This window comes from Chiloscyllium plagiosum, unplaced genomic scaffold (genome assembly GCF_037043375.1).
Source record: "Chiloscyllium plagiosum isolate Xiang-an unplaced genomic scaffold, Cpla_swu_hap1 HiC_scaffold_13, whole genome shotgun sequence".
NCBI classification, from domain to species: Eukaryota; Metazoa; Chordata; class Chondrichthyes; order Orectolobiformes; family Hemiscylliidae; genus Chiloscyllium; species Chiloscyllium plagiosum.
The window spans coordinates 85,941,803-85,968,610 of record NW_028270151.1 but is presented as its reverse complement, the minus strand read 5'-3'; the positions used below and the strand labels follow the sequence as shown (position 1 = coordinate 85,968,610).

The 26,808-nt window shown below is 39.4% G+C and overlaps 1 protein-coding gene across 2 annotated transcripts in view; it reads right to left on the bottom strand.

Moving 5' to 3' along the window:
- Positions 1-26,808, bottom strand: part of septin2 (septin 2) — an 85,405-nt gene continuing 58,597 nt past the window's right edge. The window contains exons 5-13 of one of the 2 annotated variants that reach the window (XM_043701736.2): positions 25,852-25,975; positions 25,243-25,377; positions 23,607-23,724; positions 15,680-15,781; positions 12,550-12,695; positions 11,657-11,779; positions 7,092-7,149; positions 6,438-6,556; positions 1-3,974 (exon numbers count right to left, since the gene is read on the bottom strand). In XM_043701736.2, coding sequence (XP_043557671.2) covers positions 6,446-6,556; positions 7,092-7,149; positions 11,657-11,779; positions 12,550-12,695; positions 15,680-15,781; positions 23,607-23,724; positions 25,243-25,377; positions 25,852-25,975 — 917 coding nt within the window. In that variant the 3' untranslated portion in view covers positions 1-3,974; positions 6,438-6,445. The remainder of the gene's footprint in view (positions 3,975-6,437; positions 6,557-7,091; positions 7,150-11,656; positions 11,780-12,549; positions 12,696-15,679; positions 15,782-23,606; positions 23,725-25,242; positions 25,378-25,851; positions 25,976-26,808) is intronic. The other variant, XM_043701737.2, reaches the window with a different exon arrangement.

Here is a 26,808-nt window from a genome sequence, read left to right as displayed (position 1 = left end):
AAAAAAAAAGACAACTTATTTGGGTGTTTTTGCAAGTTTATTGTGACATTTTAGTGAAGAATATACATGTAATGACATTGTTAAACTTAAGTCAGGCAGGATTGTATCATTGTTACTGCCTTAACTTCCAGTATATCAGCCAATGCAGTTGACCTACAGGCTAATCAGACAATACTTGAGAATCCAGCATCACTTCTAAATCTACCAGAGAACTCAGACATTGGACACAATACTGAAATGGTTAACCATTCCAAAATAGCTTCTGAAATCCAAGACTTGAAAAACACATGAAAGTAACATAGTCAGTCAATATTTTGGCAGTAATAAAGCTTCACAACTTGGCAATTTGGTGTCCAAATCGATCAGTGGCACTCCAATCAGAATGGAATAGCAAATCAGAAAGATACACAACTCTTCCAGAATTGCCCAGAAACAGCTTGCATAATTGGGAGAACTGTAGCTCCCCTCACAGTGAAATCAGTTTTGCCCCTTCTAAATAAATATTAAACCAAAACATAAGCACAGAGTCTGGATTATTTTGAAAATTTTCATTGAAATTACAAGTCAAGGGAAAATCTGTACTAGTATTGGAAGTAACTCCCATGATGGGAACAAAGTTTGTACTTTTTTCTTGTTTCAGTCTCAAAATAGGCAACATGTACCACACACACTAGCATCAGGAATAAAAGTTTCAAATGTAAAACAGTTATAGTTATTAGATAAGTACATAAATGACATTTTCCTCCCTACTATCCCATTTCTTAAAGCTCATTTAGAAAGTGATATTAAATTATGACATTTCACTGAGGCAGATGGCCAACTCTACCATTACAATGTCCATTTGTTTAATACTTTAAGTACAAAAATTGTGAAAACTACGAAAAAAAAACTCATTTCCAGGACTCATTAGTACACTAGTTTATAAATCTGAGCCAATTTGAAAACTAAATGTAGGCAAGAATCATTGGCTGTGAGACCTTACGACGATGACTTAGTCCTGTAATAGAAAGAAACCTTTTGGATTCACAGTATATTAATGTTCTGCAGACATTTATACAAGAGTGGGCTGATTATATGATATCATAAGATGGCAAAGAAATAATTATACTACGTCAAGGAACAACAGACTCCCATTTTGCAACAGGCCCATGTTCAGCAATTACAGAACTCGCCAATTAAATAAAAACAATGGCTTTAGTGTCAAGCAAGTACTTGAAGAAAAAGTGCAGACCTAAACATATGCAACTGCAAGTACAAAGCATAGGTTTATGGACTGCTAGGGAATGGTGACTTCTGCAATGAGTTCACTTCAGCCCAAGGCACACCATTCATTTATCGCAAGCATCTTAACGTTATCGGATGTTAGAGATAGAAAATTAATTAGTTTCATGTCTATCCATAGTCCAACTCCACTATGATCGTCACAAACTGTCAATCATCCAAATCTCTTCTGTTGGTCTCATTCCACTAGCATTCATCGCTCCAAATATTGTAATATTCAGTTCATTCTTATGACTGCACTGCAGCTTATCCAAACTGCTTTTTCTCATACCCACATGCTTGGAAACAGCTTTTCTTTGCTGATCAGTAAATCCTAAGTCTGACACAACTAGCAACTTCAGTTATACTCCGATTGAGAATGGGAATATGGATTTAGATTTGGACTTGATAGCAACTTTTCTCAATCACAGGCTGCAGGTCTTCATTCATATAGCCCACACAAAACAGTGCACAGGGACTCTGCTATTGGTCTAATTACAGAAAATAAATTTATTTGGCTATGTTTAGAGAGAGTTAAACATAGGATATTGTAATAAGCATCACTATCGTCCAAAATTACAGATATGAGAGCCATGAAAGCAATTTGAAAGCCAAATGTGCAAGAATAAGCATAAACTGTACATTTAGGGTATTACTGTAGTACGTTGTTAAGAAACTTCAGGGCTTGAAAATGCAATGCCGTACGTCTTCTGCTACATTCATTGGGGCAGCGTTTTATTTTAAATGCCCAGTTCTTGAAAAACTGTAATTGGATGTGTTCAACAAACTAAACCTCCAGGCAATTAACTCAAAACAGCAAGTCACAAAGTATTCACTCACCACCACTGAGCACCAAGAAAATTAAAAGCATGTGCTCCGACCCAAGTCTGAACAATTGGCAAGGAGTTGACTTCAATCAGATTTGCTGTTAATAATGATAGTACTCTTTTTACAAAGGTTTAAGGTCGCTGACATTTCTGTACTCACTGACATCAGCATTTACTCAATGTGTAAGCTAGATGCACTATACTCAATCATACTAAACCTTTTAGGAAGCTAGTTCAAAGTCTATCAAAAGCAATCATTATAACACAGCAGCAGGAGGTGAATAACCGTCTTCCATTCAATAACCATTCTAACATCTTAATGTAGCTTGTGATGAATCTGGTGCGAGCTCAAAGACAGATCGATGATTTCAGAAATAGGTATTTCAGTCAAGCCATACACAGGTTTTTTTTTTAATAGGACTGAAAATGAAATAACTGAAACTGTTTACTACTGATGGCATCAGATCTTGTGTGTATAGCTTCCCAGAAGAAGGCAAGATTGAGTGACCATCGGGTTGTTCTCCCATTAGACAGCAAGAGCAACAGTGAAGAGGTTGAGAAGAAAAGTCCTTCATGGTAACCTCAGCTGGTGTGGAAGTTGAACCCACACTTTTGGAGTTACACGGCATCACAGACCAGCTATCCAGCCAAATGTACTAACCAAAACCTGAAGTAGTAAATTAATGAAGGATCAGATCAAATGGCGACAGTGCACTGAGGATATTACGACAGATTTGTTTGTAATTGCATTGTCTAACAGTGTACATATTGCACCATTTCTAGAGGACATAAAAACATTTTACTGAATGAAGGTACAAAGGGTTAAAAATATAAAATCTACTGGAGAATTCTGTGGATTATTTATCCTTAAGGATCATATGGTAAACAAACCTTTTCCCTAGTTATTCAAAAGGTTCTACCTAATTTTGTCCATGTTACAAAAAAGGACAATTTTCATACCATCTACTTACACATCTCTTATAAAAAAGCAGCTTGTGAGAAGACAACATTGGCTTGTAGGAAACAGGAGCAATTACAAAATGCCACTATCCTCCCTCCTTGCATCAAGGAATGACATTTTTTTGGGGGGGCAAGGGGGGGTGCAGAAAGTCAATTTGATATTACACAAGGGAAACTCAACACAACGTTCTACACCAAGAAACATCAAAACTCACTGTCACATGAGCCAACACCATAAAAGAGCTTTTCAAATCTGTCTGCCATGTGGAATCATGGGCCTGTCCCTTCACGAGAAGTACAGAGTAGCAGCCGTGCAGCAAAGGAGCAAATCATCAACAAGAGAAGGGCATCAAACTAGTCACTAAACCATAGAACTGAATTATTCCTCAAGTACAAAGCCCCGAGAGATACTATTGTGCAGAACACAAGAGAAGCAAGCATTCAATAAGTGTTTGTACATACATCACCATAAAAGTATTAAACATTAAGATCCAGAGACAAAGTACAGCATGCATCTATCTGCAGTACACTATAGAGCAACTATACCTTATTCGTCTTTCCACACCTTCCAACCCCACACATTAAACCAAATTGTATTATTTAATAGAACAGGCTACAGTTCTTTTACAAGCAAATGCTTTCCCAAAAATAGTGGCTTTTGCACCCTTAATCAGCATTGTTAATACTTCATACTAGAAAGCTACAACTTCATGTGTACAAAAATTAACAAAAAGTGTAACGGAAGAACATCACAGTACAATATAAAAAAAAATTACCACAGTAAAAAAATGGCAAAAATCAGGGTACAAAGGATTACAATACTGCATTGTGAACTAAACATTGAAATTAGCTGTCAACACTGGCTACCATTATTGTCCACACTTTAAATCCCTCTCCACTTCTGCTTCAAGGTGATCTTCAATCTTTCTGTAACAGATTGTGATAAATGATTGTATATTAGTAGTGGCGACCACAAGACCTAAAGATACAGGCAGACAACCCTTTATCCAAAATCCGTAAAGCTCCAAAGTCTGAAGGTTTTCTTGTGAACTATTTTTCTCATTAACAAGGTTATTTGGAGTGCAAACACTTAACCCAAGACAACAACCACTCGATGTGTGTCACTCAGATGTGACGTGGCGGGTGCGTGGCCCAGCACTGGCAGACCTCAATTCTGTCTCAAGGCCTGTTTTACTCTGTGAGGCTGCTCCTCCAGTAAGCTTTTTTTTTTTTACAATTTCACCAAACGGTCACTAATTCTAAAATTTGAAAAATTCTTATTTCCGAAAACCAGTTGGTCCCGAGCATGTCAGATAAAGGATTGTGCACCTGTATAAAGATGCAGAAGTAGACAACATGGTGCATTCAATAAGATCATGAATGAAACAATAATCCTCAACTCTACTTTCCTTCTTTCCCTATAATCCTGGATTTCTTTAATGGTTCAGAACTGTGAAACTTCAGCTTTTAAAGTCTTCACACCAGGGACTTTTAAGGTTGGATTATTTAGAATATTCACAGATTGATTGTCCACTGTTTTAAACTGGCGATCCATTACTCTGACATTTTGCCCTCTGTCCTATTTCCCACAAGGGGAAATAACCTTTCTAATTCTATCCTGACAAGTCCCTTAAGAATCTTTTGTTTCAGTAAAGTCACCTCAAATCTCCAGTGAATACAAACCCAAAAACTGTTAAATCCCTCCAAATCCAGGATCATAGAATCCTTACAGTGTGGAAACAGGCCATTTGGCCCAATAAGTCCTCACCGATCCTCCGAAGAGTATCTCATCCAGACCCATTCCCCTACCCTACTATTCTTCATTTTCCTTGACTATTGCACCAACATACACATCACTGGACATCATGGGCAGTTTAGCATGGCCAATCCACCTAATCTGCACATCTTTGGACATGGGAAGAAACCAGAGCACCTGGAGGAAACCCATGCAGACACAGGGAGAATGTGCAAACTCCACACAGACATTCGCCCAAGGCTGGAACTGAACCCAGGTCCCTGGCACTGTGTGAGGTTACAGTGCTTACTGCTTCCACTGAGCAACTGATCAATCTGGTTAGTTTTTACTAGATTGCCTTCAAGGTTTCCTTACATAAAGGGATTAAAATTGTTCACAGTATTCCAGCTGTGGTTTGACCTGTGCCTTTTATAGTTTTAACAAGACTTCCCTCTTTTTATACTCCAAACCCTTTGACAAAGGTCAACATTCATTTGTCTTGCCTATTACCTGAACTGTTTTGAGATTTATGTATTAGGATCTCCTAAATCAGTACTACAACGTTCTGCAGTCTAGCATATATCCTGAAAGTCTACTAACCAACAATGATCAAGAACTAGATCCTGCATTTGGTCTTCTCTTTCAAATCTAACATCTGTGGTACTGAACCATACAGACTCAGGAGATAGCAAATAAAATGGTCCACACACAAATAACAGGAATGGGTTATGAAACCAGCCCCAGTGGCAGATAGCCTCAGCTGTTAAAGACCTATCTTGAAACCCCTCTTTACCTTTCCTCAAGTCCTTCATGAAATCTAACTCTAACAACATTTGTCACTTTTCAGTTCTGAATTTATATTTCGTACATGGCACAACAGACTCCTTCAGAAATTTTATTTAATACTGTTTTAAAACAATAGAAAAGCTATTGTTCGCATTTTATTCATTTAATGTGCTCTGGGTTGTTGGAAGTTGTTTTTATAAACATACTATCCTTCAAATTTCATTAGACTGAAAAACAGATAGACAATATTCCCTCCTATATGACTCAAATTTCAAACACTGCGCTCTTTTTATGCTGAAATGCAACTGTATTGGAGAAAGCTTTCTGACCTTAAATCAGGCTTCCTAAAGTGGGGTCGACATCAAGTGGGGTCAAGGCCACTGAGGAGCTTTGCCCCCTTTGCTTCCACTTTAACAGACCTTCTCACCCAATCACCTGCTCTTGTACATTGCTCTCACCCCTGCTCTCAATAATTTGCAAGTCACAAAAGTGGTGTCACAATGGGAAAAAAACTTGTTAAATACTGCCCTAATGATTTCAGATCTAAACCACAAATATCCAGATTGAAAGAAAATACCAGCTCTCCATCTCTTTTTTTCCCCAGACTTACTGTTTCCCAGCACCTTGCCCTTCTTCCAGCTACTGTTTGATCTACAACTGCTAACTGAACTCTTTCCCAGGATTATCATATATTCATATCAGAGTTCTGACCACATTCCATGCCAATGCCCATATTGACTGCTTTAGTGGCATCTGTAAATTGCTCCATCAGATTACAGGGATAACAGCTGTACACTAACTCCACTTAATCTTCCTAGCCAAATCATTATAACTTGGTTAAATGGTAGCTTGCAAGAGTAAATACTCACTCTCCAGATTAGACATGCTGACTGTGCACACTGCTGCTATCTCCATCTCCTCCTGGCTTCTGCATTTGCATCTGCATTTGAGCCTGCATCTGAGCAATCATCTGCTGCATGCGACGTAACTGTGAAAAAGAATACAGTGGCATTATCTCCTCAAAGATAAAGCAGCAACTATAAAAAAGAAAGAGACACATACATGTCAGACTTCATAGGAAGTTATGGCTTCAAACTGGGGGAACTGATGAAGTGCCTACCATAAGTTACAGCATACCATAACTTAAAAGCCATCAAACCTTTTTCACAAAAAATGAGAACATTCATTAAGAATCTGACTTATAGGATGGAATCTCATCTCCAAGTAAGGATTCTGTACTTCCTGTGCTGTACATGACATGCAATAGAGCAAGCTGTTTTGGTGGCACAACAGCCCAATTGCACAGCAGTCTAGGAGTTGAGACAATTAGTCCAGCCATTTGAAAGCTCAAAATGTACAAGTCTCACCTTCTAACTACATCTATAAAAATAACTTATGACAGGTGGGCCTGAAGTGGTGTATACTATATTGTCTTATAGAAATTAAGCCCATCCTTGAGAAAAACCATCGGTACTGAGCAATAGATCTTTTGGAAAATAATTTCTGCAGATTTCAATTCTTACCTCAGCTTCTTTCTCCAGCAGGATCTGGTCCTTATCCTGAGGATGCTCTTCCCCTTTCCTGAGAGATAAGGCAGTATTAGAGACATAAAAGCACAGATCTATTCCAAACCACATACCCAGCCTCATCTGGATCACAATACAGCACCTCAGCACCTGACATTTAGAACAAACAGTCTACATTGATCTTCAAATTACCAGCAAAGTGCTGTTTGGATTAAAATAGTTCTCCCATACAATCACAACTTGATTCAACTTATTCTCACATTGTGTTCCTTTCACGAAAACGTTGGGCCTGATACTACTTTGATTTACATATTTATTTTGATGCCTTTCAGAGTCAACCTGTCATAGGTAGATAAAAAAAAGTGGCAGATTAGCGAAATATACCCTAGAAGCAAAACTGAAAGCCCTACACTAACTCGAAAACCATTCCTGTACTCAATTCGAATATTTAAGTTTTATTTGATTAAACACTTAGTTTCCTAACAGGTAGTAACGAAAAGGCTCAATGACCTTGACAATTCACAACAGTTCTCAAAGATTTGGTATTTTATAAGTGCTAACCATGTAGACAATATTGCAATGACTTGAGGCAAGGCACAGCAAGTGGAGCAGTTCCTGATTTGAGGCAATTCAGTCTCTCTCCTCCCCATATAATTTAACCTAGTGATCAGAAGTGGTTTCCCAAACAATTTTTGTTTCCCCAAGTGGAGAGCCTCAAAAAGTAGCAGCACAACTGCTATCTCCATGCAATAACAAACTGATTTGTGCTTTCAACTCACTCAAGACTAGATTCAGGTCCATTTCATGACATACTCCTTAATAGTGAAAGGCATTTTCATTTGTCCTGTCCTGGGCAAAATCAGACCTCAATCTGGCTGAGCTACATTCAAACTTGGGAACAGCACAATTCCCAACCCAATACTTCCAAAAGTTATTTTTTTAAACTACCAGCATAGAAAGCAGATTCCATGTAATGGTCTTGTGACCCTAACCATTAAGCTTCATACAGCATCAAGATGTAAATAGTCTGCCGCTGGTAGAGTAATGGAATATCATTTCAAAAAGTTCAGCTAAGTTTAAATTTGACATCTTCAGCCAGTAGTTTACTATGACATTGAGATTTTCATTAAAAGGAATCGAACCCAAATAAGAACAATCTATTCACAGTATTGTTCATATTTATGCTTGTTCTGAAATATCAGGCCCAATGCCACTAACACTTGTCATTGTGACCATCAAGATACTCTTCCTTCAACTTCTCATTTTCCATACTTCCAAACCCATCCAATAAATTAACATGATGAAACCCTGGAAAACACTTTGAAACAGTGAAGATGAATGTTGAAAAAGAGAAAAAAGCACAATCATATGAAAGGAGAGGAAAATAGTAGTAAAGATAGGGAAAATTGTACAAACACAGATCTAACTCTGTCAGCCAAATAAAAGCAAAACACCATGGAAACTGGAAATCTGAATCAAGCTGAGGAAGCTGGAAAAACTCAGCTGGCCTGGCAGCATTTGTACAGAGAAAAACAGTTAACATTTCTGCTTCAGTATTCCTCTTTAGAGCTGAAAGCTGTTGGAACTTTTTTTTGTAAATACTTGTGACAGAGGCAGAACCAGAGGAGCAGCAAGACAGAAGTGATATATAAAACTGGTGAAAAAGACAAGAGGGGCTTGTTAATGGTAGTGAAACAGAAACAGTAATGTAACATGGGTGCAAATGAATTATACCTATTTTGTATCTCTTTCAACACCATTAACAAGCCCCTTTGTCTTTTGCACAAAGCACCTGCACCTTCTGTGGTCTTGCTCCTCCTCGGCTACTGCCTTGGTCGAAGTATTAAAAGATGTTAACACTTTTTAGTTCTGAATAGGAGTTATAGTATACTCATAACATGAACTGTTCCTCTCCACAAAAGCTGCAAGACTGCTCAATTTCTCCATCTTCATCAGAACTTGTTTCCCATTTCAGAAAAATGGGATTAAATGCGAAGCGTCACCAACTAATTCTTTAGATGATTAAGCTCAACAACTAGCAACTTTAAAATCACAACCATTATTGTGTGTCATCTCTCAAACGTAAAAAGTGTTAAACAAAATCAAAACGGGAAAAAAGAAGCAAAATGAGATTCCAGCTTAATTAGATATTATTGAAAGGCTAGGTTAGACATACAGACCACTTTTCCACTTGTTAATGAAGCATTGAAACACACTGCTTTACTACTTTGTTTGAAGGGCACCAAATTAGTTATGGGCAACTTATCATGGTAAAGCTGTTTGGGTTAATCTTGTTAATCTTCAGTAAGTGTTTCACACAATACGTTGATAGCGTGGACCATTTTATTACAACACTTAAAAAGGAAATTCAACAAATTTCTGGAGGGTACCACTCAAAAACGGTGAAAGTAAGGTTGGACCGCATGGTTCCTACAACGGCAAATTGAATATTTGTTTAATTTGCTTATCTTGTTTCCACTGAAGTTTGTGAAGTTGTACAGGATTGATGTAAATGTTCCCTCATCCAACCAATCACATATACAGATTTGAATATTTCAGTTGGCATTCTTTAAAGGGTTGAATATTCTGGCTCAAACATAGTCAGAACATGAATTAGCGTGATGAATACCACACACTTTAATCTTTCTATGTGCGGCAGAATGTATGCAGTCATGAAGACTATGGAAGCCAAGGTAGACCTTTCAGCAAAGATCCATATGGCTTTTGTAGCAGGATGGTATTTAATAATAAAGAAAGTATGCCCATTTGGTAATTCAGTTGATATGGGGGAAAAAAATAGGCTGAAGCATGAATACAGTAGATTCTGCTCCTCCAGTAACCCAACTAAAATGAAGTGACTTTCTTTTCAATCAACAAACTAATAATTTTTTGCTAATTACCCATTGCAACTTCATAGCAATGGCATCAACCAACAACAGATGAGCAGCTGCAGCAATACAAACAAATTTCACAGCTGATTACCTTACTGCAGTCAGTCAATTACACTATGTACACTTGCCCCATCCCTGGAAACAAAGTTGTATTAGTGCACCTTGTATCAGCCACAGGCACATATAGCGGGTTTGGACATACTTTTGAGTTCAAAACAATCTTAAAATTATTCCTACCAAAATCAGACAAACATTGTTTATTTAATCCATATACCTTCATATCAGGAATTGTGCAGCTCAGGGAAACGATGAAATATTAAAACATTACCAGGGAATCTTCTTGAATTTCAAACATTTTGAAAAATTTACTAAAGTCTGGCCTCATGGACTCGAAGATTCAATTCACATAGCACAGTTTGTAACCAGTTTCTTCATTAGTGTCCCCCATTGGCTCTCACCTCTAGTCATACGTTGGATACAAAAGATTTAATAAGAAAGAATAGTAGGAAATAGATTAAAAAGACCTTCTCAACTCCTCAGGTTTTTGCCAATGTTGCTGCATACCACACCTTACCCCAGTGTGTCAAACCTTCTGGAACTCCCAGAGACCAACTCATACATATTATTCACTCTGGAATCAGTTTTATAAACACTGTCGTTCAGAACATGAGATAATGCATTTTGGATTCTACTTGGAAAGGCAAGAAGGTACTCATTAAATCGCCCAAAAGTACCATGTCTTGCTGCAGGAGTGCAATAAATTGAAGGTTAAAATAGAATTGATAGCATGGAGGCGAACACTTTAGGTGTTAGAAATACCGCTAAGCATATTCCGGAAACTGGAAACACTAAAAAGTTCAAACAATCTTACCTTGAAAGACTTCATTTTTCAAAAGCATTTCCTTGTTGGCAGAATTAAAACAGCTTCAGTGCAGCAGCTACTGCAGGCTGGCAAGCTCATCTCGTCAATCTTGTGCTGCTTCATCTGTTTAGCTAGCTAAAGCCTAGAGTGCCAACATTAGTCAATCTCAAAGAAGCCCAGAAATAATAAGACTATTTCTGAAAGCGTACTTAACATGAGGTGAGGCCATGAATTGCTCCAAAGTGGGTCAGGGACAATGTTTTAAGACTTTTTTCTGAAATGTTATTATAAATAGCTGAATAATTCACACTCTTATGTGCATCATAACCTGATTGGAGTCTTGAAGTCAGTCAGTCATTCTTTATTGGAGGCTATTCACAGAAAACAAGTTAACAACCAGTGTAAAAATTGAGCAGCAGAAGGCAAAGGTCCAATTCAGGTTGAACGGAGGCTGACGTGTTCCGTTTCAGACACAGATTCAATGGCATCAAAGAAACAGTTCCATCTATCAGAGGAGAGAATTCTTACTTCCTGGTTTTAAGAATGTGCCTAGTTTCAGTCCCAAGGCTACTGTAATAATTAGTTGAATTTAGTCCATTCAGAGCGAGGAATCCTATTTGGATTAATCCAGACAATTCCCAATAGGGGAATTAGATGAATGGAAATTTAGATCAATTGCATACCCTTGTCTCAGGCTAATTCCTCTCTGTCCCTTCACACACTGGGTGCAGGATATGGTATACCAGAAACTTCTGTTTAAATTGCTTTCAGAGGGTGAGAAGGTAAAGAGACAGGTGACAGATACGTACGAAGGAGAGAGAGGGAGAACGTAACCATGTGATGACAACCTGCCGCCCCGTTTGAGACGCTCCGAGCGGAAGTTTTCATAGTGAAGATCCTGGGTCACCTCCTGCAGATCCTGCATGTGTGTTCTGAACAAGTTAAGAGGAAAAAAAAGTATCAGAACAAGATTTTTTTTGAGGAACAAACTATGTGATACTACTAAATTAGCCTGATTGCTATTTTGCTACATTTCACTTGTAGATTTTCTTAAGAGGAGATTGAAGTCAAAACTTGTCATCTTTCTCTTGCCAGAACTGGGACATGAGAAATAGGCATGTAAAGAGGGACAGCACTTAATGAGTAGAGGGTACTCACTGGTGGACCACTATTGGCTGGATCTGAGCGACAATTAACTGTCAATCTTAAATCTCAGACCAGGCGGATAAATAACATGGGATGCTGCAGAGTTTGGCAGTCTTCATACAGCTTTTCTTGAAAAAGGTGTAAAGCATATAAAAATTTCTCTTGCCTACATAAAAACCAGGGTGCTAAGAATTTATGCACACTGCAGGCTTGACTCAATCTTGATTTGGATTGTGCCAACTATTTCACTGGAAACCAGTTTAGTTATGAATGACTTCCAATAGTAAAACCACATCTAATGGTGGATATGCTTTTCTATGGCTTGGAAGCACAGGTTGAGCAGGAGTTGCATGCTGCTGGCTGCAAATGGTGAACCCGATATATTGTTTGATACCAGTCTTGATATTCAAATGCATTTCCCATTACCCTGCACCTCTGGAGTATTAGTCCAGCACATTACCACTGTACAACAGCCTTCCCTCAACAGCAATCTAAATACCAATTTAGGGGGTACATGCATCAACATTACTATACCATGTGTAGCCAAAGTACTTACATGAGCATGGTTCTTAGCTTCAGGAAGTCATTGTGCTCCGGATTCTCCACCTCCACTACTCCCCATGGATACAAGCGCCCTCGGACTTTTTTACCTTTTGCCTCAATCAACTGATTTGATCCGACCACAGAAAAAGGGATACTGGCCTGCATTCATAAGATAGAACACTTTAGGGCAATATCACAGCTTTCCAAGACATCCACCTGAAACAATTCTGCAAGACTTCTGCTGCCAAAACTTGGAAACACATTTGAACAAAAATCTCAGTTGTTCAGTAGAGTAGAAAAACACAAATACATCAATCTTAAAGACCAAGTATGATCTTATATTTACACATCTGGTATTTCCAGGAATATAAGTCTCAGAGATTACTGATGTATGGGTGCACCATACATGTTGATCACATGTCTAATGGATACCAAAGCAAGTGAATTAACATTATCATAAGTCAGAAACACTGATTTTCTCTGCTTTCATTTCTGAGGAAGATTGAGCTCAAGTTCTAAAATCTCAAAAGGATGGCGTGCTAAATTATTGTATCTCATTACCCAAAAGAAATAAACCTTGGATTGCTCTATCTCCTTTACTTTTTACACATCAATGGATAGACATGGAATTCCAAGACCTAACTTAGCTGAAGTTGATTTAATTTTAAATCGCTGAACTCAAGGGCAAAAGTGCAGACTGTCTTACTGACTCATTGTCAATAATTACAATTTGACACTTGACATGTCTTAACAGTGTTTAAAAAAAAAAGGTATTTTCTGAAAAAATAAAATGCGTATGTAACATGGATGATGATGGATTCATAATAACCGGTCTTATCAAGGCTGTTGACTGCCAGCTGGGCAACTGAAGAAACAGTTAAAAAAATTAATTTGATATTTAAGCATGGTTATTTGATGTGGATGCTGAGCCACCATGAACAATGAAGAACACCACAGTGTTGCCTCTGCTGTATTTCAGGTATTAGTAACAATCTACAGTAGAAAACCCACTGAATTATACATTTGAGTGTCAGATCTGTTATGAAGTTGAAGGCACGTACTGTACCTTTCAGAGTGAGTAAAAGCTGAAAGCTGGCAAGCACCTGTCATGTGACTGACTGACAAACAGAGTGTGCTGGAGAATTGAAAGATGTAACATTTGGCTGTAACCTAGATACCTCCGTTGTTTTCATAGCTGTTCGAACTTAACCAGTTTAAATTATGCCTCAAGATACTAAAACCCAATTGAATTTGAATTTAACGGTTTTCACAACATCGAACCAATGAGGACGAATCTGATGTTTGGGGTATCAAAAAAAGCAGGCATTTTTGACAGTTAGTCAGTAAGAGCACCAAGTGCCATTGAAAAACTGCTATTCACCACACTCTGTCAAAAGGTACCTTTTTTATATGAAACATCTTTGCAGTCAAAGACTGAAGATGACCCAGGGAGATCTACAAACACAGGAAGATCAACACTAGATTCGACAGCTGCTGTCTGGTTTTGAAAATGAAGTTGCTGCAAATTTAATAGGAGCTTTATTGAATCAGTATATTGTTAAAGAATGGAAGGTAGATAACAACTCTTTAAAGAGAAAGGAGGCTTAGAGTTGTAAATTGCTGTTGCTTAATGTTCACTTTTAGTGTTAAAGAATAAAATTGATAATTTTGTTAAATAGTGGAATTTGGGTAGTTCTCTGTCACTCAATTATGAGGCAAGGTAAGCTTTTGTGTGTTCAAGTTTAAAATGACCATTTAGGCACGTCCAAAATGGAGAAATTCTGTAAATTTCCATAATACCTTAAGACAGTAGTTTAATTTCGCAAATTCTATTGTTCTGTTGACATGTCGCAGGAAAATATACTAATGGAAGACAATGACCTCCAAGATCTAAGGAATTGCTAAATATTTTTTTAAAAACCACTTATTTAACTCATTATCCAACATCAATGGAATTTGTTTGATACTCCTTAGAACCAAATCTCTTCTCAATTAGTCTAGAGAATGACATAAGTCTCAGTTCCAAGTTAGACTCTCAGTGAGGGATCAAAAATTTCCAACTCAAAGTTATAGTCAATTTTTTTTTCCAATTTCTTCAAATTGTTCCTGAGACTATATTTGTTTTATCAGTACAGTGAAGCTCCCTAAATTCTGAATTCACAGTTTAAACTTTAATTCCAATGCACATTTATGCAATATTGTTATGGACCAGGCCAGACCACCTCAAAACATTTCAGGTAGTAGCCCGGACCCTAAACGTGCTAGTTGTTTTAAGCAAATGTGAAGTGGATATAGCAGGAATATTACAGCTGGCCCAACCACTTTGTTTCAAACAAAACAGAATTTATTTGCAAAATTACCAAATCAAACACAAACCAAAGAGAACAGAATTCAGAATAACTTAATCCAACCAAAAACTCAACAGACTATCCCAACTCAATGATGCTGTTCCAAATACATGCAACAATCCCCATAAACACCCCTTGGCACAGGAGATGTTAGAGAGGGAGGATCAGCATGGACCTATTTTGTTGGGTCGAGCAGGTTTACAACTGACTGCCTGCTAAAACCAAACAAACCAGAGCAAAGAAAAACCGAGCTGGGAGAACAGGCCACTGCCCTTTCATTGCACAAGATTTTTTTAAAAACTAGAAAGCCTCTGCCTGAGGCAGTTTCTGTAGCTATAATCAAATTGGCTCTAAACCCTTCAAACCTAGACCTCTTGAAAACTCTGCATTTATGACCCCTCTGGGGAAAAAAAAAACAAAGACAACATAACCTTATGAAAGGAGCAGCATCACCACAATCTTGGCCGATGTATAATGTAATGCAACCTTCAAGAACTGACCAATTCATTTTCTTATAAATTCTTAACAATGGCAGAAATAAACCAATCCAAATAAGACTGCAACAAGAGGTTATTTCAGTACAAGCAAAATGAAATAAACTCAGAAGATGTCAACGAATGATGGCCCAACATTACCATTCGGACAGCAGCTCACTTACTTTTCGGTGGAAGCTGACCAACAAGGATGATTGTTTCCCAATGCAATAGCAAGAAATCCATTCCACTCTACCACATGCCCCCACCCACTAGTTATGCATCAATCACAACTTCAGTTTTAATTCCTACTTTTAAATACCTTAAGGATTCGAGTTTGCTCTTTGAAATCCTCATCCTCGTCAGACTCCGCATCTGGAAGGTGGTATATCCTAATACTGTGTTCCTCTATCTCATCGAGGATCTTAAAAAAAGATTAAGTTAACGAAAGAGGCTTAACACAACAATCGAGTCAGTACCACACGCTAGTTAAAAAGTTTAAATTCAATTGAGAATTTTAAGTTTGGGAATCAGAACAACCTACATATGGTTAGGATCTTCGACAATGGCAACTGAATACACATTATGGTTTTTTTCAAGAGACATCGGTTTCTTCAAATCAGTGTTTTTGCTCATTAGCAACACCTACAAAATGATACATTTGGCATACAAGTAATGCGGGGTCAAAAAATGTGGTGCTGGAAAAGCACAACCAGACAGGCAACACCCGAAGAGTTGGAGTGTCAACGTTTCAAGCATAAGTTCTTAATCAGGAATGTGCATTCTTGATGAAGAACTTATGCTCAAAACGTCAATTCTCCTGCTCCTCAGATGCTACCTGACCGATTGTGCTTTTCCAACACCAGAGTTTTTGATTTTGAACTCCAGCATCTGCAATCCTCACTTTTTCCTTACTCAAGTATGGCTACAAACAAAGAATGAACTGGAGAGTTACAGCATCTATAGTTCTACTTCGATCAGATTTTGCCAATAGCATAGATCTTTTGGAACAAATGGCCCATTTCCATGCTGTTAATCCCCTCCCCACCTGCAATATCTATATATAACCTGTGTAGCAATGGTTCATTTTGCAACCTATTAAATTTCAAGCTCCATCAATAAGAACCAGTTAGGAATTGCCCATGAAATACCATCTAATTAGTTTGAATTCTAAGTATCACTCCAACCACAAAGGATCAATTACAACTCTATTCCAGTATAAAAGTTCACTGAGGAGCTCCAGTAACCATAGCATTTCAGTACTTTCTTTTAATTCATTCACGGAAAGAAGGTGTCACTGGCCAGGATAGTACTTACTGCCCAGAAGGCAGTAAAGAGTCAACTACATGTCTGTAGGTTGAGTGTCAAATCTAGGCCAGACTAGGTAAAGATGGCAGTTTCCTTCCCTAAAGGGCACTAGTGAATCAATTGACAATAGAGATTTAGACTTAGTTCCAGATATTTAAAATTCAATTCAAATTCCCACAATTTGCTTTGGTGGTGTTCAAACCCTGGTCTGCAGAACATGATCCGAGATTCTGGATCAACAGTCCAACAATGATGCCACTTAGGCCATCACTTCCCATAGAACATAGAAAAATACAGCGCAGTACAGGCCTTTGGCCCTCGATGTTGCGCCGATCCAAGCCCACTTAACCGACACTAGCCCACTATCCTCCATATGCCTATCCAATGCCCGTTTAAATGCCCATAAAGAGGGAGAGTCCACCACTTCTACTGGCAGGGCATTCCATGAACTCACGACTCGCTGAGTAAAGAACCTACCCCTAACATCTGTCCTATACCTACCACCCCTCAATTTAAAGCTATGCCCCCTCGTAATAGCTGACTCCATACGTGGAAAAAGGTTCACACTGTCAACCCTATCTAAACCCCTAATCATCTTGTACACCTCTATCAAGTCACCCCTAAACCTTCTTTTCTCCAATGAAAACAGCCCCAAGTGCCTCAGCCTTTCCTCATACAATCTTCCTACCATACCAGGCAACATCCTAGTAAACCTCCTCTGCACCCGTTCCAGTGCCTCCACATCCTTCCTATAGTATGGCGACCAAAACTGCACACAATACTCCAGATGCGGCCGCACCAGAGTCTTATACAACTGCAACATGACCTCAGGGCTCCGGAACTCAATTCCTCTACCAATAAAAGCCAGTACGCCATATGCCTTCTTCACCGCACTATTTACCTGGGTGGCAACTTTCAGAGATCTGTGTACATGGACACCAAGATCCCTCTGCTCATCCACACTACCAAGTATCCAACCATTAGCCAAGTACCCCATCTTTTTGTTACTCTTACCAAAGTGAATCACCTCACACTTACCTACATTGAACTCCATTTGCCACCTTTCTGCCCAGCTCTGCAACTTATCTATATCCTGCTGTAACCTGACACATCCTTCCTCACTGTCAACAACTCCACCGACTTTCGTATCATCCGCAAACTTGCTCACCCAACCTTCTAGCCCCTCCTCCAGGTCATTTATAAAAATGACAAACAGCAATGGTCCCAAAACTGATCCTTGCGGAACACCGCTAGTAACTGCACTCCAAGATGAACCTTTACCATCAACTACTACCCTCTGTCTTCTTCCAGCCAGCCAATTCCTAATCCAAACCTCCAACTCACCCTCAATGCCATACCTCCGTATTTTTTGCAGTAGCCTACCATGGGGAACCTTATCAAACGCCTTACTAAAATCCATATACACATCTACCGCTTTACCCTCGTCTACCTCCTTAGTCACCTTCTCAAAGAATTCAATAAGGTTTGTGAGGCATGACCTGCCCTTCACAAAACCATGCTGACTATCCTTGATCACATTATTCCTATCCAGGTGTTCATAAATCCTATCCCTTACAATTCTCTCTAAGACTTTGCCCACAACAGAAGTAAGACTCACCGGCCTATAGTTACTATGGTTATCCCTTTTCCCCTTCTTGAACAAGGGAACCACGTTTGCTATCCTCCAGTCTACTGGCACTATTCCTGTAGACGAGGACATAAAAATCAACGCCAATGGCTCTGCAATCTCCTCCCTTACCTCCCAGAGAATCCTAGGATAAATGCCATCAGGCCCAGGGGACTTACCTATTTTCACCCTTTCCAGAATTTCCAACACCTCTTCCCTACATACCTCAAAGCCGTCCATTCTAATTAATTGTGACTCAATATTCACATCGGCAACAATGTCCTGTTCCTGAGTGAATACTGACGAAAAGTATTCATTCAGTGTCTCCCCAATCTCTTCAGCCTCCACACGCAACTTCCCACTATCCTTGACTGGACCTATTCCTACCCTAGTCATTCTTTTATTCCTGACATACCTATAGAAAGCCTTAGGGTTTTCCCTAATCCTACCAACTAAGGACTTTTCATGTCCCCTCCTTGCTGCTCTTAGCTCTCTTCAGATCCTTCCTGGCTACCTTATAACTCTCAATCGCCCCAATTGAACCTTCACGCCTCATCTTTACATAGGCCGCCCTCTTCCATTTAACAAGGGATTCCAATTACTTATTAAACCATGACTCCCTCACATGACCCTTTCCTCCCTGCCTGACAGGTACATACTTATCAAGGACACTCAATAGTTGCTCCTTGAACACGCTCCACATATCAATTGTGCCCATGCCTTGAAGCCTACTTTTCCAAGCCACGCATTCTAAGTCGTGCCTCACCGCATCATAATTTCCCTGCCCCCAGCTATAACTCTTGCCCTGCAGTGCACACTTATCCCTCTCCATCACTAGAGTAAAGTCACTGAATTGTGGTCACTGTCCCCAAAGTGCTCACCTACCTCCAATTCTAACACCTGGCCTGGTTCGTTACCCAGAACCAAATCCAGTATGGCCTCACCTCTTGTTGGCCTGTCTACATATTGTGTCAGGAAACCCTCCTGCACACATTGGACAAACACCGACCCATCTAACGAACTCGAGCTGTAGCTTTCCCAGTCAATATATGGAAAGTTAAAGTCCCCCATAACAACCACCCTATTACTTTCACTCTTCTCCTGAATCATCCTCGCAATCCTTTCTTCTATGTCTCTAGGACTATTAGGAGGCCTGTAGAAAACTCCTAACAGGGTGACCTCACCTTTCCTATTCCTAACCTCAGCCCAAACTACCTCAGATGGCGAGTCTTCATCCATCATCCTTTCCACCGCTGTAATACTATCTTTGACAAGCAATGCCACACCTCTCCCTCTTTTACCCCCACCTCTGACCCTACTAAAACATTTAAACCCTGGAACCTGCAACAGCCAATCCTGTCCCTGTTCTACCCATGTCTCCGTAATAGCCACAACATCGAAATCCCAGGTACCAACCCACGCTGCAAGTTCACCTACCTTATTTCGTATACTTCTTGCATTGAAGTATACACACTTCAAGACACTTTCCTGTTTACAGGCATCCTCCTTTGAGATTGATGCCATGTTCCTAACCTCCCTACACTCCAGGTCCTGCACCCGAAAGCTACAGTCTAGGTTCCTATGCCCCTGCAGAGTTAGTTTAAACCCCCCCAAGAGCACTAGTAAACCTCCCCCCAAGGATACTGGTGCCCCTCAGGTTCAGGTGTAAACCATCCTGTTTATAGAGGTCCCACCTTCCCCAGAAAGAACCCCAGTTATCCAGATACCGGAATCCCTCCCTCCTGCACCATCCCTGTAGCCACGCATTTAACTGTTCTCTCTCCCTATTCCATTACTCTCTATCACGTGGCACGGGTAACAAACCAGAGACAACAACTCTTTGTTCTAACTTTGAGCTTCCAACCTAGCTCCCTGAAAGCCTGCCTAACATCCTCAGCCCTCCTCCTACCTATGTCGTTGGTGCCAATGTGGACCACGACTTCAGGCTGCTCCCCCTCCCCCTTAAGTACCCGGAAAACACGATCAGAGACGTCACGTACCCTTGCACCTGGGAGGCAACATACCAAACATGAGTCTCTCTCGCCCCCACAGAACCACCTATCTGTGCCCCGAACTATCGAGTCCCCAATAACTATTGCTCTGCTCTTCTCCACCCTTCCCTTCTGAGCAACGGGGACAGGCTCCGTGCCAGAGGCCTGAACCCCATTGCTTACCCCTGGTTCCATCAGAGCATCTTCAGATACAAAAGATTTGTTTTAAAATTTATGATTAGAACAACTAAATGTCTGAAATAAGCAGCTGTGTGTAAACAAATGATCCCTGATGCTACTCTCCCCTTTATTCTGTGGACATCAACTTTGTTAGCAAGCCTATCATTTGGCACCTTATCAAATGCCTTCTGGAAGTCTGTACACAATGGCATTACTGTCATCAAACCCCTCAACAAAAAAGAAATGCTAGCTAAATAAGAGTTACCCCTAAGAAATCTATTGCAGCTCTCTGCAATTAATTCACTATTGTCCAAATGACTTACCTCACTGTTCTTTCACAAAGCTAATCCACCAGTAAGGTTAAAAAGGTCTGGCCTGTAGTTTATCCTTCCACTTTTTTTTTGATTAAGGGTGGAGCATTTGCCTTCTTCAGCCCTTTGCTCCAACCTTGCACCCAAAGAAAATTGGAAAATTATAACTTCTACTCCTGCAACTTCCATCCTCACTTCCATTAGCATCCTCCAATGTAATCTCCCTGGCTCTCGTGATTTATCAATTTTAAGTACGGCCAGATTTTTTTGGTATTTCCTCAAACAATGCATAGCCCACCTTCCTTTTTCACTTTGTCTTCTTCCTTGTTACAGATAAACAGTGACTCAGTATCTGGCTCAATCTAAAACCCTGTTTTTTGGACTAAACATTGGCCCCACACCTCTTCTTACTATCCATCCATTTGCAGAATTGATATAGATGACATGTAGACTCTTCACATAAGCCACTGGCTCTCTTCCCAAACTTTCTCTTCACTTATCTTTCTTCATCTTCCTGCTGAACTGTTTATATTCAACCTGGTTCTCACTTCTATTAGCCATCTGACATCCATCATATGCAACCATTATAACCTCCATAGAAATCAAGAACATTTAAAGTCAAATTGAATATCTATTTAACAGCTGGAATAATATCAGCTCAAGATTTCAGTTTTGTTTGACTCATTCATGGTTGTGGGCATCAATGGCGAAATCAGCACTGAATGCCCATACCTAAATTGCCCGAGAGGTCATTTCAAAGGGCAGTTAGAAGTCAACACAATACTGTGGGTCTGGAGTCACATACAAGGGTGGCAGATTTTGTTTCCAAAAAAAGGATATTACCCACCAAATTTTGAATCGAACAAAAGTAGTAAGAAATAAAATTTCACCATCTGTCCAGATGTCCCAGCTTCTGGATTTCCAGCCCAGTGACATTAGCACTTTGGCACTACCTACCACATTTTCAAGGCACATGGCCTTCTTTGTTGCAGTAAGGCTCAAATCAGCTAAACACCATTTGTAGCCAACGTGTACACCACAGAATGGAATACTCACCTGCTTCATACTCTTAGGCCAATTGGGAAAAAATGCTTCAAGGTATACACTATGCATCATCCTTTATGTAAGCATTCAATTTTCCCAGAATCAATCCAAAGCGATCCTTAGCTCGGACTCTTTTGCCAACCTAATTTGCAACAAGCACAAGCAGAACGGTCTTTCCAAGTGAGGCTCCTTTCCTCATGACTCCGTTCAGCTAAACCTAGGGAACTTATTTAGCCTCATTTAACTCATCACAAATTCAATCTTTTCAATCCAAGTGAGGAGGTCCACAAACATTGCGGCACAGTTCACCAGTGGGAGCTTTTGGCCGTCAGCTACTCAACTTGTCCTGGAATCAGGCAGACTCCAAACAGAGACATTCCGGGAAAGTCCATAAACAGGTCTTTACAATGGCTTCCTGCACCATCTGTGTGTGGATGGCAATACAAGTCATATAAATAGGTAGAAATACTTGGGAATCCAACCCTTCAGACTAAGAATAAGGATAGTTTAAAACAAAATTGATCACAAACCTGACATGTGAAACACTTCAAGAACTTGAGACTGTCTCAGTCTCCAGCGAACACACACAAAACAGTAGGGAGTGATCACCTGGGTCCTTGAGCCTGTCATTTGATTGGATTGCAAACTCAACTGTGCTTACATCTTCTACCTTGTGACTTATTGTACACAAACTCCCGAACTAACTGTGCCTTAAAAATATGCAATGACCCTGTCTTGACTGCTCTCCAACAGAATTCCACAGATTAATTTGTTCTAATTACCATACTAATTGGAAGGCACTGTGTTTAGAACCAGGTTCCTTAGCTCAACTTTCTCACAAGGAGACACATCCTGCCAGTATCCGCCCTATCATGTCCAGTTAAGATCTTACATTCCAATAATCACCTCTCATTCTTCTAAACTGCAATGAATTTAGACCAACCCTGACAAATCTTTCAAGTTCTTATGCCAGGAAACATTTAAATGAATTTTCTCCAAATGGATTCTAATTCAATTATATCAGTTTTCAAAAATGGAGACCAAAACTGCGCACAATTCTCCAGTTGGTCTCACAAACATCTTGTAACACTTTGGGGAAAAAAATCTCTTTTACATCTGTTGTCTTGCAATAAATGACAACATTGCATTTGCCTTCCAATTCATTTGCTCCACCTTTACAACTTTAGGGACTCATGTACCAGAATGCCCAGATCCCAGTGTTATCGAGTTCTGCAGTATCCCTCCATTTAAACAGTATTCCAAATGCAAAATCTAGGCAAGTAGGTAGACTCCATTTAAACAATACTGGTGACCTTGTGGTTTTACTTGTCTTTATGCCTCTCACTATGTAATTGCTTCAAATCAGTTTGACTGAATTAGGAACTTGTGGGAAATTAGACATAGAACCACATCCAGTCCAATGTGCTGCACTTGGCTGATTAAACCTTCAGCACATTATTATATTAGGATGTTCTTTCTCAAATCATGTTAATCAGTTGTAAATGACCATTTAATAGAAGTGTCCTTGTGAAACTTTGCACCTGGAAATGGAGAGAGACTGCACAACTTGTATATGAAGAGACGAGCAGTTAATTTCCAAGCAGTTCATGAATGGAAGCTCAAGAAAAGCATTACCGTAAGACCAGGGTATGGAAAGATGGCACCCCTGAGACTGTTTAAGACATTGTCACCATACATCAATTTCACACTAATAATAGAGCTTCAAATTTCTCCACATAAAGTTTGACAGTGACACTAAATTTCCAAACACTTTTTAACTGTACCTACCCTTCTTTTGAGTCGCTCTCTTTCCTTCAGTGTAAGAGTGTCTGCCTTAGCAATAACAGGAACAACATTCACTTTATTGTGTATGGCTTTCATGAACTCCACATCTAGGGGCTTCAGTCTTTAAAAAAAAAGACAAATACAATTTGATAACACACCACACAGACTTGTGAGCAAAATTTGAGCTAATGGAATAAAAGGAGAGTAGCAGCTTGGATATAAAGTTGGCTGAGTAACATGAAATGGTAGTGGAAGACAACTGTCTTCAGATTAAAGAAACACTTCAGCAATCGCAAATATCACTGTTCGAATCCCCTACTTTTGATATTAATTACCTATACTTTGGAATACAGTGCACAATTTCAAAATGCGCAAAGAAAACTAGGAAATATTATGAAATCGGAGTAGAGATGACCTTCAAAAAAGACAGACAGACCAGGCATTTTGGTAAAACGGGTGGACAAAAGTGACAGATGGAATTTAATACATAAGTGATTCATTTTAATAGGAAGAATAGTGAGGGGGAATAGAAGAAAACATACAATTCTGGAGAGAGTGCACCAGAAGGAGGGGCTGGGAAGATAATCATTAGAAAAGTGCCAGGGCTAGTGGAGAGAACAATGAAAGCATGTGGGCCTTGCCTTAATAAATGGGAACAGAGTGAACAAAAGCAAGGAAGTTCTGATGAACTCTTCAAAAAACCTAGCTTAGCCTCAACTGGTATAGTGGTCAGTTCTTGACATCAGATTTCAGCAAAAATGTGTAGGTATTAGAGTGCTGAATCGTTTATGAAAATTGTTCCAGGATTAAGAAATTTCAATTGTACAGATATATGGACAAAGTTGAGACTATTCTCCTTACTTATAGGAAGGTTAAAAGAGCTACTTCATGGAGTTATTCAAAATCACCAGGGGGTCTTGAACAGATTAGATGGGGATGAACTGTTCCCCCTGGTCAGATTGGGAACCATAAGATACTGAATTAAGGTGATTGACAAAAGCAGCAATGGCAACATAAATAAAAAGAGATTTTTTTATATAAACACAGCAAATATTTAAAGGTCTTGAAACCAATCCTCGATTGTGTGATGGAAGCAGATGTAATCATGGCTTTCAAAACGGAATTAGAAGATAATCTGAAGAGGCACAAAAATTATAGGGTTGGAGGCAAAAGAAAGGGCCCCAACTGAAATTGTTCTTGCAGAGAAGTGGCAGATAACAGGCCAAACGGTCTCCTTTTGTATTGTATCCTTTCTATGATTCCATTAACAGATAGTGGGAAGTTGTTTGCTGACAGGCTATTTTAAGCACTGCTGATGTGCCTCCTAAATACAGCTTTCCTTCAATTATGCTTGGTAGATGGAAAGAGAAAGTATAACAAAGTGATATGGATAAAAATTAAATTTTATGCACAGACACCAGACTCTTTCATTCTCATTTCAGCAGGCATACTGACCAGGTAATCATTCATGTCAAAATAGTTTGTGGTTGCATTCGCCAGTTTTCCATTCCTGACCACAGATTAGATGTACAATTGCACATTGCTTTAAAAGTCCAAGTGATAGTTTGAACCATATCAATAATTGGAAGCAAAATGAACACAAATTATTTTATTACACCAAACCAGGAATCATGCTTACCCATGGCCAAAAGGAGAGATGAAGTAAAAGCAACAATGGACCCGGTTATCAATAATGTGTCGCCTGTTCAATCCACTTTCATCATGAAGGTACCGCTCAAACTGGTCATCAATATATGAAATAATTGTCTTAAAACTGAAAAATATCAGAACAACAATCAACAAACTGGACAGGGACAAACAAACCTTCAATAAAAAACTCAAACTTACAATCCAACTGTTTTACAACCGGTCTACAGGGTTACTGTTGCAGCAATTCTTCAAAAGTTACTCAGTATGTCAAATTTTATTATGCTCACAATTATTCCAGAAATCCCAGTAATAAACTGCTAGAAGCTGCAAGTATGTCATCCTATGACAGTGCCAATGTAAGGAACACCACTACAGCCATGGAAAATAAAATAGGTACGAAATCGCTCCACGAGCAGAGGCACTTTTTATGCGCCGATTGATAAGCCATTAAAAATGGCAGCAAGCGCTCTTAGATATGTAGACATACGACACTTGCAAACTGCTAACAGATCACAAGAAACCAAAGTTTAAACAATTGCTTGTTGAAACTTGGATCACAAAAGTCATTCCAATTGCAATTTACAACAAGATAGCATACCAGTCTTGGCTGTTGATGGCATCCCCATATCCAGGCGTATCAACCACAGTCAGGCGCAGTTTTACACCACGCTCCTCAATTTCAACAGTTGAAGCCTCAATCTGGACTGTTCTTTCAATTTTCTCTGAAATAAAGACAAATGCTTATGAGCCACTATGTGATCAAACTGATGTTTCATTCACAGTGTTTGGGTTTCTCCATGCATAATGAACATTGGAATCAAGAGTAATGGACCATTTGGCTCTTTAACCTTGCTCTGATCAGTATGTGTTCCCAAATCCACATTCCCATCTACACCAATAACTCTTCACTCCCCTGACTAACAATAATCTACCTCTACCTTAGATATTCAATAACCACATGTCCACTGCCTTCTAACACTGTGTTCCAAAGTCTAGCAAACCTCAAGAAACATTTGCCCTCATCTCCATCTTAAAATGTTAAAAAGGTGTCCCCTAATCATGGACTCACCCACAAGCCGAAACAGCCTAATGTCCACTGTGTCAATACATTAGATGATAAGGGCCTGGAGGAATGCCCGAGACTTAATGGAATGAGGGAAAAGGTGATGGATATAATTAAGGGTTTGAATTAGCTGCAAAAATATGGAGAATAGTAATCAGTGGAAGAGCTTGATTGTAGGAGAAAGTGAGGACTGCGGATGCTGGAGATCAGAGCTGAAAATTGTGTTGCTGGAAAAGTGCAGCAGGTCAGGCAGTATCCAAGGAACAGGGGAATTGACGTTTCGGGCATAAGCCCTTCTTCAGGACACCCTCCTCATTCCTGAAGAAGGGCTTATGCAAGAGCTTGATTGTAGCTAATTGAAGTAATGCACTTTTAGACTGGAATTCTGTTTAAATACTTATTTTTTGGAGTATAAAATTGGCAGAGAATGGCTCATTGGTGACACTACAAAAGAGAGCTGCAACTAACAGAAACAAGAACAGAAGTACTGAT